The sequence below is a fragment of the Branchiostoma belcheri genome, unplaced genomic scaffold, assembly GCF_001625305.1.
Source record: "Branchiostoma belcheri isolate BF01 breed outbred unplaced genomic scaffold, Haploidv18h27 scaffold78, whole genome shotgun sequence".
Classification (NCBI taxonomy): domain Eukaryota; kingdom Metazoa; phylum Chordata; class Leptocardii; order Amphioxiformes; family Branchiostomatidae; genus Branchiostoma; species Branchiostoma belcheri.
The window spans coordinates 573,595-588,724 of NW_017804442.1; the positions used below are offsets into that span (position 1 = coordinate 573,595).

The 15,130-nt window shown below is 43.1% G+C and overlaps 1 protein-coding gene across 1 annotated transcript; it reads left to right on the plus strand.

Moving 5' to 3' along the window:
- Positions 1 to 6,499: 6,499 nt before the first annotated feature.
- LOC109485697 (norrin-like) lies at positions 6,500 to 15,128 on the plus strand. The gene is made up of 3 exons (XM_019789364.1): positions 6,500 to 6,688; positions 13,295 to 13,396; positions 13,577 to 15,128. Exons 1-3 carry the CDS (start codon positions 6,500 to 6,502, stop codon positions 13,715 to 13,717), a joined length of 432 nt encoding a protein of 143 aa, XP_019644923.1. The 3' UTR covers positions 13,718 to 15,128.
- Positions 15,129 to 15,130: the final 2 nt, after the last annotated feature.

Sequence of the window (15,130 nt, forward strand, 5' to 3'; positions counted from 1 at the left end):
CCNCCCCCCCCACCTCCTAGACTCCTGGAACCAAGGAGCTGGCCTGTGCATTGGCCCTGGCAACAGTCACTGACTCCCAGGCTAGCCCTGGAGCCGAGGCGCTGGCCTGTATACTGTCCATGGCAGCAGTCTGGCACTGGCCGGCTTACTCTTCTGAGTGAGTGAGTGAGTGAGTGAGTGAGTGAGTGAGTGAGTGAGTGAGTGAGAATAAGTGAGTGAGTTGGAGTTAGGGTTAGGGTTGGTATTAGAGTTAGGGTAAGGTTTAGAGTTGGGATCATTGTTCAGGGATAGGGTTCAAGACTTATGATTGGGATTAGGTTAGGTTTAGTTTCCCACATGCAGCACGACTAAACCCCTCCCGCCCCTTGTCTCAGGTATACTGGAAACCCCCATGTAGTGCCACAGTCATGTATTTGGCAGGATCATGTATCTGGCTTGACACCGGCACCGTGTGGCTCATCTCTGACAGGACCGACCCAAAGAACGTCACACGTCTCAAGCAAGGAGACAGCTAAGGGGGCGTCTTCCAGTTCCAAGACAGTTTTCTTCGCCAGTCTAGATCTTGACCGTGAAATCTGCGTCTAGACCGTGGCTGGAGGATGAGCTCGCTCGGGCTGGAATCTTGTAGCGACAAGACGACGCGAAGACGTTGAACTTGCGTCTTGAGGAGCTTCGTGGCACCGTCTTGAGAATTATGCGTCTTCAACTACTGAGGAGTGTCTTCTAGGATATACTGTAGCTGTCGTATCTTTAGGACAACTCTTCGGATCTAGGAGGCAATTTCTAGTACAGGTAAGAATACTAGTACTCCGTTATGTAGTTGTCGTATCTTTTAATGGGACAACTCTTTGGATCTAGGAGACGATAATTTTCTAGAACAGGTAAGAATAATCTATGCATTGATCTGTTGTGATTTTGCAAATCCAAGCAGATCCATTTGGTGGCAAGATAGTGTCCATTAGCCAGGGTAGCGACAAAAAAACGGGCCATATATACCTTTATTGTACATTCATGCCACGGCGGGCTAGGTACAGGTAACAGACACATAACAAACGTATGTAGAAAAGTGGAGACAAAAGATACACTACTTGACTTAGACATACTGTATATACATAAGGACCATACAAGGATATATAGAAAGCAAACGATCTTCCCCCATCAACCTCTGCTTGGAGAGTAAATTATGGTGTCTTCACTTGCACGCGGTGACAGCAGCGAAAGAAAGACCAGACCACGTTTGTTAGATTAGTCTTAAGGTCCAAGCTGAGGTTAACCTTGTCTTGAACTCAGTTTTATGCGTTTTGTGGAGATTCCTATTTTTGTCAGCTTTTCTTAGGGTGTACCGACAAAATAAAAAGCCAAACAAAACGACTAAAAACCTCCAAAATAACCCTAACCTCTGCTTGAAGTTGAAGGGTAGAAATGGCCATCAATTTTGCTTGCTTGTCCCTCTCTGGGATCGACCCATGACACTTCAATAGATAGTCTCCATGTGAAGTATTTAGCGTTGTTGTGAATTTATTGTTTTGCACTATTGTGAATTCCTCGCTTATTCTGCATAATATGCATTTCCTCAGTGACCCCCATCTTCCACATAAAGACATAAACAAAGCAGAAAATAGAAGACAGAAAATGCAGACCTGGCTCCATATATAGCATTTATAATATCATGTGCAAAATAAACAAAATATCATGCAAGGAAGTCAGATAAAAATGCATTTTCCCCACTGGCTTCTACCTTCAATAAAGAAACAGACATGGATATATAGCATGAAACTGGAGACAGAAAATGCGGGCTTGGCAAAATGGCATGTGCAAAATAAGCAGAATACCTTGCACGGAAGTCAGGTAAATATGGCCTGAGCGTTTTTGATGAATCCGCGAGCGCCAGTTTTTGACAGCAGTGTCGAGCGGTGCTGGCAGCACGAGTTTGGCAATAATTCACGCCGACATGTTGGTTTTCACGGTCACTTTGCACCGGCCTGACAAAAATACTGCCAGCTGTCGTCTGGGTCCATGTTTTGGTTAGCGGGTAGCTACCTGGTTATTGATATATCCATTGATAGATCAGTTGATTTCTTTAACATTATTTCCTTAATATTAATCATTAATAGATTTGCTATCTTGCATGAATGATTTGTTGTTGCCATTTTCGATGTCGTGACGTAGATGTACTAGTGACCTCTTTTGGACATCAGCTTGCAAATAAATCTAAACGGACTGCAAGTTTTAAAGGTGAACACCTTAGAACAAGAATTTATGAATGACTAAATAATTAGATAAACAAAAGAACGAATTAATAAACAAACGGATGCACGATCGAACGAATTGAGGTTTACAATTGTGTCGCAATGATATTTTTGGGTTTGATATTTTAATAGATGGTTATTTTTGTGTCGCGTATACCGAACAAAATCTCCGTCCACATGGAAAAACAGAGGCCGTCCCAACCTTCTACCCCTGCTTGTATCCCGGGTCAACCCGTCCATCTGGCTAATGTTGTAGCGGGTCAGCTGGAGTGAACTGGAGACGGTTTCATGCTGTTGAGGTTTGTGTCCGTGATGACAGGAGGACTGTAAATATAACACCCGTCTTTTTCTGCGACTGTCAACTTAGGGAGGGCTGTTACAGTCATACTTTATATCGGAATAACGACTTCTAGAATAATACTAAGACGACGACAATTCGAATTCTTTTAGGCTCTTAGAATTTTCCTTCCTTCCTTCTTTCTTAGAAGTAGTTATGTTTACCGAAGGAAAGCATATTGTTTTTGCTCCTTTTCCTCTTCTCTTTCTCCTAGCAAATAAGGTCAATCACCTGAACCAGAGGCCTGTCACCATGGTAACTAGAGTAGGGCTACATCATGTTGTAATCTTATAGCAGGAGGGATTTAGACTCCTGTCTGACCATATATATGGATGTGTTTGAGTAAGAATTAACATAACAGAGCAGGCCATATGCAAAGGTACACATAATACATTTGATTTGCAAATGTGACCTTTCTAATTCTTTCTTTCTCTTTCTTTGACTTCTTTCTTTCCTCCTCTCTCTCTCTCTTCTTTCTTTATTTCTTCTTCCAATTCTCTTTCTTTTATTTCTTCCTCGTCAACCTGGAAATCATACAACGAATGCGACAGGGCCCATAGACGACTGTTCTAAGCCTTCTCCGTCACACATTATGTACATCTAGCTCATCGTTGTCACCCTAAACTTTACAGTGTCTAAACCATTTCTTCATTTCCCGTTGAATAGAGCCGTTAAACTCTGGTATTTCCTGTCAAATGGCTCAGGTACGGCCTACACGTGTTGTTCCCGTATGTCCACAGATTTAGTAGTGTGTACAGTCAGTGGTGTAAATGTTAGCAATTCCGTCGATGTTGTAAGTAAGCCACAATCCGCATGACACAGGTGGAGCCCATTGGCTAGGAAAAAATGTCATATTTCTGCCCGACCCTAGCAAGATTTCAAGACAAGGGGGGGGGGGGGTACCGCTGGCAAGGGACATAAATTTTTTTATCCAAGACGGAGAGATAGAATGTAGAATTGTTTTCCATCATATTCTATGCATGGCAATATATTATCTTATTTTATTCACATAGATTGAATTGATTGAACCGAAAGCACATAATGCCCTTATAAGGATCCTTTGCTCATAAAGCATAAAGAGCACAATCTCAAAGTTAGGGTAACAAATCCAAAACGTACAGTCTGACATAAAATGAAAATGGCTGTTATATTATCGGCGAACGAAAAGATATAACGTAATGCAACTTTCAGACAAATCAAGTAACTGGCTAAATTCTCTGAAAAGACAAACGTACGTTTTAGATAGCGTCCACTATCTTTCATTAGTGATCGAGAATGCGTCTGAGGACAAGTGTAACTTTTAGTCGTTCGTAATTTCCATTATTTGTACGTAAAGTACAGTATTCACTACACATTGATTAAATATATCACTGTTTCTATTGAAAATGGGGAACGAGTAGAAGATCTCGGTGACATATCTGGAATGAAGGAGGCTACAAATAACATCTTAAAGTAAATCTCAAGGACCGGAAACGCTTCTTACGCCCTCTGAGCACCACCTGTCACACACCTGTCTGGAGAAGACGTCTTGAAGACGTGCCTCCGCACCTGTCACACGTCTGTTGTTCCTGAGCCTTCCGGTATCACTTTCGCCTGTCTCGGCTTAGCGAGGAAGTCGGTGATGATACGGGTTTGGGCCTGGGGTTATTTTGGGTACTTCTGTTTTGCTTGGTTAATTTTGAGTTACGTAATGTTCTACCCTGATGTCTAACCTTCCTCTCAAATATCAGAGTTATCAACCAAGAATTGAGGTGTTCAAAAACTCGTATTTCCCAAGAACTATTGTAGAGTGGAACTCGTTGCCACCAAGAACAGTTGGGGAATCATCACTAGAAAGCTTTAAATAACTTCTGCAATTAAATGTGCAAAGATTGAGTGTAACAAGTCGTTCGGTGTGATATAGCTAGCTGCCGCCGCGCCGCGTGCCTGCAAAGCTGGTGTGTTACGCCGAAGGGCGGTCATACCGGCTATACAGATACTGATACAGATAGTGACATTCAGTGCAAAATGAACCAGTAAACCTACATTCAGTGCTCTGTGAACCAGTCATAACTCCTGATGAAGATGACAGACGGTCATCGAAACGTCGGCTCCTGTAAACAAGTGGTTGTGAATCAAGAATTTTGTGAGTCAGTCCAGGCTCTGGATATTCTCACAACCGGAGCTTCGGGCTAACGTTATCTAAACGCAAAGCAGACAGAGGAGAAGCCGCCTTGTTCCTGAGATACTCCGAGAGGACAGCGGTTAGTTCTGTTTCCGATAAAATCGCAAAACTCACGGTGGTCCGATCCACAAGCACATGTTGAGGTAAGCAAGCCATTAAATGAAGTTGACCACCCTGTATTACTATTAGTATTAGCTCGGTGACTAGAACACTTTGTATTAGCCTAGTATAGTATCCTTGTATGTTCCTTATAAATGTATGTATGCTAAGTCAAGTAGTGTATCTTTTGTCTCCAATTTTCTACATACGTCTGTAATGTTTATGTTAAGTCTTGACCTGTACCTAGCCCGTCGTGGCATGAATGTACAATAAAGGTATTTCATCATTAACAAACACTTGTGATGAATCGTAAGAGTTTAGAGGTATGGAGATATGTCAAAGCAACAGAGCTGGGATTGACCGTTGTAGCAATACTCTATTTTTGAAGGGATTTTGCTTATTAGCTGATACATAATTACTGTATAATGAATGTGGCAATGAAAACATGCATGCACTCTGTTCCTCTTGTTCTAAACATTGGCAACAGCCCTTTGAATTGTTGCCAAAATACTACGACTCAAGTCTCAGATTTATGAAGTGTGTTTGAAGAAAGGTGTACGCAACACCTCAACACCTGTGGCCAGGTGTGGTACTTAATACCTGTCCACATTGTTCTTCCCTTTAAACCCTTGGCGGGAAACAGGCGCGGAGGTCAGAGGTGGTACGTTGGTGGTCCGCCTGTGGACGTCACAGTAGAGTTGGGTGGAGCTCTTCTGCATTGTTTCACTCGGACACACCTTTGTGGAGTTATGTTGATGTTTTGAGTGCGTTCACCGCTCCTCGGTTTAAGGTTTAAAAACGAGCAGGACGTCAACAACTTAAACTTTCGCACACTTGAAGTTTGATTGCTGAAGAGCGAGCTACTGTTTCGATGCGCGTCGGGGCAACTCTGGTGCCTTGTCTACCCAGCTACTTCTTACAGGTTTCTGGCTCAAATCGAAACAGGTAGGACAGGTGGTGTTTTGTCGTGCGATAGTTTCAATATAGCCCGTTTGCCTTCGTATTTTCTGACCAGGGCTACCATACTTGCTACATAAAAATATGGAGTATGGTAGCCCGGACACATGCATCGTACGATCGAGCCGTACGTTCGCAAACAGAGGCCATTCTTGCTATAGTCATGCGTATGTCGTAGAAATTATATATGTCTTCTTAGGGAAAAGGCTGTCTTAGATCCTTGTCAGCGTTTGGTTCTGTAACAGCCTGCTTGAAAATTCTACGACATAAAAACTGTGCGACGGCCTATATGACCGTATGCATAGCCTGGATGCCAGACCCATAGCACACTAGGCCCACAGCCCAGCATACTGGATAACGCATTTGGGTCAGATAGCTGAGGAAGACTGAGTGATTCAGTCGAAAATTTCTGGTGAGTCAAATTTTGAGTTGGAGAACAGTTTACGTTTTTCATAATGTAATTTACCAACTCAGATGAACTTTCATGCTGACACTGGATAACGTTTGGTCTAGTGTGCTGTGGGTCTGGTACCCGGGCTACCGCATGCAGGGCACCCATGCTAGCCCTGAAGTTGATGAGAAGCTAGCCTGTCACTGGTCCTGGCAACAGTATGATACCTAAGCTATGAATTCGACCACGGCTCTTAGACTAATCATTGTGTATCTGTTTGCAGGAACATTAAAAACGTCACGATGCCACTCAGACACAGACGGAGGGTTCTCCACGTTCTGGTCCTGTTGGCCCTCCTGGTGACCGAGCTCCGGGCGGGGGGAGGGAGGAAGAAGGGGGAGAGGAAAGGGAAGGGGAACAAGAACGCGCGATGTAAGCGGTTCCACTACGTACAGACCATCAGACATCCCACACTGGACTGCGAAGTACAGGTGAGAAAAAAAGGTTCAATATTGAACCATGCATAATTGTTTTTGTTACCATAGTGCTGGATTCTGATTTTAGTCCTGGGCATAGGAATGGTTCTCTCGAGTTAGAGGGGTATGCCGGATGGCCACACGTTCTTAGGGAGGAGGCTGTTGTATCCAGAACCATGCTGAGGCACAGTTTAATGATAGTTCACGCGTAAGAACCGTGCCTAGGACAAATCTACGTTCTTTAACTCCTTGGCCATCAGGCGGCTAAGAGCTGTTCCAGGCATTTTAACGAGGTGCACGCGGGTTTTGTTTTCGACGTTATTGTCTATTAGTCTGCTTGACGCATAGGAAATTATGTAACCGCAGATTGTTAGGAAGGTCAAATTGGAGGTCGCAAATATTCCAATCATAAAATCAAGGGACACAGTTCCAATTTCGGTCGGTCAACGTCGCAAAATGGGAATTAAAGAATAAACAAAACTAGAGTTCCACGATCTCATACCTTCGCCAAATGATGTTAGCCTTTATGAATAAGAAATATACTAATCACCCAGATTATGCAAATAGGATCCTCAATTGCATGAATTATATCAGTCTGTTGATCATATTCTCCACCAAAAGACAGTCTTATCTTAACAAAGAATGCCATTTTCTCATAAATTATGCAAATGTGGTCCTTATTTGAATAAGTTATGTTTAATTATGTTCACCTTCACTTAACTTTCAAACACCCCAAGTATGAAACTCCAGGCAGTTACCACTATGCAATTATAACATTTTCTTATTAATTATGCAAATTAAGTCTTCATTTGCATAATCGATATTTGCCTGTGTTTCTCTCGTTCTTAATAACATATGTTACAAGCTTGAACTTCCTATCATGGAATGCAGCTGATTTATAGAATTTCCTCATTAATTATGCAAATTACATCAATATTTGCATAATTGTAATATCATTATGTCAAGCATCACTTAAGCTACCTACATACCAAAAATCACGATGATCCATCAATCGGTTCTTGAGTTATCCTCTTTTAAACATTTGTCCTTTAAACCCCCCTGCAGTTCTAGAGCAAGCAACTAGGGGGCTCATACTCATGTCACTTCATCCCCAGCACAAGAGCTATCTACCATCTAAATTTCGTCACCCTAGCATGTCTGGATCATGAGATATCAAAACCGGAAGTTCTGCTGCAGTACCATGACAAGCCGCCAGGGGGCCCAAAATCTAATCATTTTGAGGTCTCATCAAGACCTACCCACCTACCAAATATCAAGTCAGTCCATTTAAGCCTTCTCAAGTTATCGTGTTTACACACACACACACACACACACACACACGAACGCCTCTGAAAACATAACCTTCTTGGCGAAGGTAAAAATGGACGAAATCCTTCTAAATCAGAATCTAAATCTGAGTACCTCAGCAAAATACTGCTCCAAACCACCAGAGTACCCTGTGCTCAGTTTGACATAGATGACGCGGTTTGTTTGTGTCCATGTCCATGCACTATTAACGACGCACAATGACGTCACACGCCGCATTTACCTTAAATGGGCCGCGGCAGGCGATTGGGAAAACATGTCTTCGATATCACTTCATTAGGATCGATCCACCCATTGATTAAACCTGAAGTATTCGGTACATACATGTAACCACAGCCTATCTGGTATTGAAAATGCATGTCACGATGATTGTTGAAATAAACGACGTTGCAATAATTTAATTTATGATATCCTGGTACTTTTTATCATTTTATCAGTTAACGGAGTGTTGGGACAATTGTAAATATGGGGTAGAAAATTCAGCTGTATTCATCTGTTCTATGAGAATGCAATATAACTATATAACTAAGGCTAGGATCGGGTACGGTTACGATTAGTCTCCGTGTATTTATAGATTTGCCTCAGGCACGGTTTTGGAAAGGTCTGGACTATACAGAACCGTGCCTGAGCAAACTTCTGTATAGAGTACGGTTCTGAATACAACATACATCTATCTACTTGTAGTTGTGTGCTTACTGCGTCTCATACTGGACAGCTCTCACCCAACCTCTGCTTGGAGGGTATTTTATCCTCCGTACGTTATCCACAACCGTGTTCAGGCACGGTTCTGTAGTCCTCGCGTATCCAGAACCGTGCCTGTGGCAAAGATATGTTCTTGGATAGCTATGTGTTTGTGTTCTACCCAACCTCTGCTTGGAGTTGCATGTCTACTCTCTCCTACACGGCCCAGCTTCCCATCCAACCTCTGCTTGGAGAGAATTATGTTCGACGATCCGACGGGACTCCTACCCAACCTCTACTTGGAGAGTAGCCTGATCCTAACCCCAGCCCATTCAGGCAGAGAACTAGATAGGTCCGGTTCTAGATACGACAGAGACCATCTTCTGCTTGAAGTTGCATGTTTACCACGTCCTACATACACGGCTCAGCTGGCCGGTTGACAGGCGGAGTCATCGGCGCGGAAGGAACAGATTACCCGCGGCGTAGTAAACCAGCCAGCCCTGACACCTGCTTAAGTACCAACCGGGGAATTAACTACGGTACTGATAGTGTGTACGCAGGGATAGCCTTGATGCCAGATATATAACACGCTAGGCCCGGTAGGTCCCGTTCCACTCTGTCCATCTCCATTTCTGTAGCCCTTGGGCCACACAGTTGCGCAAGCACTGCAGCAGGGGGCTAGTTCACTGGTAGTGTTGTGTGTGTTTTTTTTAAGCTTCCAATGCTCTTTCTCATAGATGCTGAGTGCTAAGCAGAGAAAGCAATATGTACCATTTTTAAAACCTTAAGTATGAACTCCGACAGGACTTCCCGGTTACAAAGCGAGCACTCTAACCGATTTAAATATTGCACCGGTTGAAGCCTGGTAGAGGCTAGAGAAGTGGTATCGGGTCTAGTGACTGAAGCTTGGTAAAGGCTGGCTACATATATAGAGCAGCTCCTAGTGAAACTGTAGCGGCTGGAGTGACTGACTCTCCCCGATGGTTTGTAGCAGACGGCGCGGGGAGACTGTTTATACCGGCGACAGCCTCCGGGCTGTGCCGGCCGCTGGGCTGTCCTCAACACGCCGTAAACACGGGCATGAATCAACGGGACTGTCGGGCTTAAGAAGTACAGTGAGCGGAAAATAATTTTAAAATGAAAGTTCATTGCAAATACATGCCCGAGGGCTAATTGCAGTTACAAACAACATAGAAAGAAAATACAGTGGTATGTGAGACTATATCTACGTCTAACATTATACTATATTCTACAACATACATTTGTACATGGTACTAGTTTTACTGGGTTTGACTTCTTCTTTTTAGGCAATGGAAGACGAATTTACCCACTTCTTCTATAATATGTGGGTTCTTTGATTTTAGTAGTAAAATTGTTTTTAGTACTCCTTGAGCGAACCAACTCCTTTTGCACGCAATCTGTCTATTTGGCCACTTCTGTAAGCCTGGTAGAGGCTAGTGAGGTTGTAGCGGGTCTACACCTCCGGGCTGTGACGGCCGCTGGGCTGTCCTCAGCACGCGGTAAACACGGACATGAATCACCGGGATGTCAGCGGGAACGTCTCATCGACCGCTAGGACGACTGAAGTGTTCTAGCCTGGGTGCCAGACCGTTTCCAGGGCTTACACGTACAGACGAGCTCCTCAGACCCAGGGGCAACATGCTAGCCTGGATGCCAGACTGTTTCCAAGCAATAACGTCTAACCGACCGCTAGGGCAACTAAAATGTTCTAGCCTGGGTGCCAGACTGCTTCAATGGTCTGCACGTACAGACCAGCTCCTCAGCTTTAGGGCCAACATGCTAGCCTGGGTGCCAGACTTTTTCTAGGGCCTATCCAGACCAGCTCCATATAGCTCCAAGCAAGAACGTCTCACCGACAGGGCGACTGAAATGTGCTAGACTGGGTGCCAGACTGTTTTAAGGGCCAAGAGGTACAGACAAGTTCCTAAGCTGCAGGGCCAACATGCTAGCCTGGATGCCAGATTTTTTCCAGGGCCTACAAAGGTCAGCCCTTTGGCTCCAGGGCCAACAAGCTAGCCTAGATGCCAGACTGCTTCAAGGGTAGCTCCAAGGTCAAAATACCCCAAAGGAAACTTAACCACAGACACCCCCCTCCCCGAATGAAGTTAGATACTTGCAGGCTGGCTAACTCGAGGAATGGACGTAGGTTTCATGTGCCAAAGTACAGCCAAATTTCTCTTAGAGCGGCCCAGAAAACTATGAAACTGGCAAGGTGGTCTTGTGGTTAGGGATGTTGTCTTTACACCTATTTCCTCACTCGTAAAGATACAGGACCCGTGTTTGATAATATCCACACCCCGGGCAAGTTAAAGAGCTCAAAACGAGTACGTTACTTTACAGTCTCTGGTCTCCAGGTTGACATCTAGGAGAGGTGATAGACACCTGTTATGTCAATCCTTCAGCAAATGTTTTGAATCTCAATAAAAAGCCTGGTACGGCGTTAATAGACCGTTACGATCTGTGGGGCATTACTGATAAGACGTGACAAGGTACACAACAGGTGTGTGGCCGGGAACATTACCTGATAACAGGTGTCAGAGGACAGTTTATAAATTACAGTTGCAGTGCAAAAATACAAAATACGTCAAGCAAATGGACAAATTTTCTGAGGAGTCAACTAAACATTTTAGATAGCATTCACTATCTTTAATTGATGACTGAGAACTCCGATGTAAATAAGATATCGGATGGTATCTAAAATATTCGAGTACTGAGAGAACTTAGGAATACCCAATGTCTTATTCCGTATTCCGAAAGGTCTCTGGTGAAAGATATTGGATGCTATCTGAAACTTGTGCTCTTTAGATGATCCATCCAGTAGCTTGATTTATTTTGCAATTTGTATCATGCAATTCGTCCAACTGGATGTCTAACTTTTATCAATGTGCAAAAGCCTGGGGGAAACTCAGAGCCCTACATCATTTGGCCAAGAGCGACATTGTGGTCGATCATGACGGCAAAATGCTCCACACATAAACAAATACCTCGAACTTTTCACTGAGGTCTTGGCCAAAAATAACAAGCCACGAAAAGTTTGTTCAAGACTACCGTACAATCTTCAAGCAGATGTAAAGGCCCAAAAAGAAGAGTCAAATCGTCAAAAAAAGGTGCAACACTAGAAAAGATCGATGAATGTTGGTCGAAATATCGTCAAAAAAGGTGTACAACACATAGAATGAGTCGGATGCTTATATCTGCTGGGAGAATGCTACTGTAGAGAACAGAAGCAAATTGGCAAGGAGCTACTTTCAAAAACAACTTCACAGAGCGTAACGTATCGTTCTGATGAAAGATTGTTACGAATATATGTATCATATATAAACACACGTCAGCGTTTAAATTGTTTAGTTAACCTTTAAGCAGACGCGTTTTGTCAAGACTTGTCAGAAATAAATCGCTGATCATGATGACATTTCCAGAAATCATTCAACTCTCCAAACGCACGTCAACCTTTAAAATCATTCTTTGCTTAACCAAAACTTTTACGTTAACGATCTAAACATGAGATAAACTGGACAGGTTGTTTTCTTTCTCTCTAAACTTGGCGCTTATGTTTAGCTTGCGGTCTGTCTTTAATTACAATGACCTTTAAAAAGCCTGACTCACCCAATCTGGGTTTCCGACGTTGTTATTTTTACATCGCTGATTTATTTCTGAATTATCAACAAATGGAGATCCGTTTCGGAAAGGATTAAACTATGAGTAAGTCATCCGATGAGGGTGGGCGGTGTGGCTTGTGCTCATGTGTCATTAGGAAAATAACTTTGTAATCTTAGCCTCCAAACCTTGCATAAGTGTCAAATACATGAGAATCATTAGCCTCCATAGCATGCCAAAATCTGTGGGGGGGGGGGGTCTTCAGGGTCTTTGGGTGCTTTTATGTGCTATTTTCTGATAGCATATACAGTAGACAACATAGCCGGCCTGGTTGAATTAACCCCGTTTTTAGAACTGGGCTGATCAGAAAACAGCCGAAGATCACCAAACCCCAAGTTCTATAAGCCTGCTACGGAGGCTACTGTAATGTAGACACGTTACATCAGTCTGTCACAATGTATGTGGGCAGTACAAACTAAGAAAACACTGGCTGGCAATATAGTAAAATTAGCCAAATGGTGAGAATAGTTTGCTCAGGCTAGAATATGGCCACTGTAGGGTTTTACTGAAATGTTACCCCAACGAAGTTATAACATCCCTTGCCGCGGTTCACTCTTCTGGCCAATTATTCACCCTACTTTTTTTGCCGAATTCTATAACCCCTTAGCCTAGGAAAGCCTGCTAGAGACTAGCCTATGGGGACAGCCTCGAATCTAAGTTGTTTTAACTTTAGATATTTATGTTTTTGAAGGAAAATATTTTGTTTTTTCTCTGTTTCCTCTTCTTCTCGAAACAAATACGGTCAATGATGATCGGGATGAACTGAACCAGACGTCTGTCACCATGGTAACTGCAATTTTATAGCAGGATTTAGACTCCTATCACCATTTATGAATGTGTTTGAGTAATAATTAACAGAGCAGGCCATATGCGAAGGTAAACATTATGCATTTGCTTTGCAAATGTTACCTTTCTAGTTTATTTTGTCTTTTCTAGAACGTCCTGATGGCGAGGTGTGAGGGTGCCTGCCGCCGGGCCTCCAGAACGGACCCCATCATAGAGTTCTCTCCCATCCTCAGACATCCGTTTCAGTACAGGGTGAGTAGCGCAAATTTCTTGCAGTGTTTAACCAATCACGTGCCGTGTTAGCAGCCACGTCGACACTGGGTCAATGGTATCTGGTAGACGATGTCGGCCCTCGTCGCGGTTGAGTGAAGGGGTATTCAAAATGGCATTCAGTGTTTGTTTATTTATTGTCGCTGTTTGTTTGTTTTCCAGAGACAGAGCTGCCAGGCGAAACTGTCGAAGCTAAAGGCGGTGAGGTTAAAGTGCACGGACGGTACCTTCGTCACGGCCACTTACAGATATATCACCAAGTGCGCCTGCGCGGCCTGTCCACCAGACTTCACGCTTCCCTAACGGAGATTGGAACTTCCAGGAATTTTACATCCGGGAACTTCCAGGAACTTTGCATCCGGGAACTTCCAGGAACTTTGCATCCGGGAAATTGCTTCCAAAAATTTTGCATACCGGAACTTTGCATCGGGGGAATTTTCATCCGGGAACTTTGCATCCGGGGACTTTGCATCCGAGAACTTTGCATCCGGAAACTTTACATCCTGGAACTTTGCATCCGGGAACTTTGCATCCGGGAAACTTTGCGTCCGGGAAGCGTTTGCTTCTTCCATGATAAATAAACAAGCAGAGTTGAAACTACCAACAATATTGCTTCGCTCCAGAGGCGTTGCCAAAAATTGTGGTGCGAGCGCGAACAGTCACACACCGCAGCACATTGCAATTGATTGTAGAGGGCACGAAAAAAAAACGCCCACAAAAAGGTCTACTGATTGTGCTTGTGGGAAAACTTTGCGGTATCGCCGAATCTGAGGGTCGGTTTGCAACGTACGGCAAAGTGTCGACTTTGAACGTCTTGAAGACTGACTTTGACAACGTGCACAAGAGGGCGAACAGTTTATACGTAACTTGTAGCAAGAGACCTTGCCGCGTTCAATATTTACAGCTGGAGAGGGGATTGTTTTAATGTAAATACTTCTAAAATATTGTGACTCTGAGAATCGGAAGACTGCTTTCATTGGATGTACATGACGTTGTATGTATAAAGAGAAAGAACACGCACAGATTGTGAAGGTTTAACTGTATCTGTTACATATATACGTACATACAATTGTATTATAAGTCAAATAACATGTTCTGATATTATATATACATATAAGTGTAAACATGTAACGATCGCACAGAATAGAGATCAAGAAATCTTAATAACCAAACGGTTAAAATAGCTTAAATTTAGACATTCTAGTTCCGTGTCTACGCTATATACACATGAAGATATGTGCCTCAAGACGTCGAGTTGTAAGAACATAAAACGCCACAGTGAACTAAAGCTGCATCTATCGTAGTCGTGTATGTGCATTTTACAATGGACAACTTACTATACACAGTACTAAGTATCTTGAATGTGAAAATGACATTTGTATCACGTTAGAGACAGAAAAATCTCACATAAAAGAAAACTCCAGACAATAAAATCAAATAAATGTTTCTGGTGATAAATTCGAGTCAAACTTTACTTTCTTATACTTGTACGCAATTTCCCATGGTTTCTCTTCGTACAATGTTGGTATCTTTTTCAGCAGAACTGGCAGTGAAAGCTGAATAAATACGTTAACTCTAAACTTAGGTACTGGTAATTGCCACACAATTGTATTAAATGGGGGTCCATATAATACATGTACTACCATGTACGTCACTATACTATATACAGTTGATTACTGATGTTGTGGTAGCTCTCCGTTCTGTAGAAATCTTTGA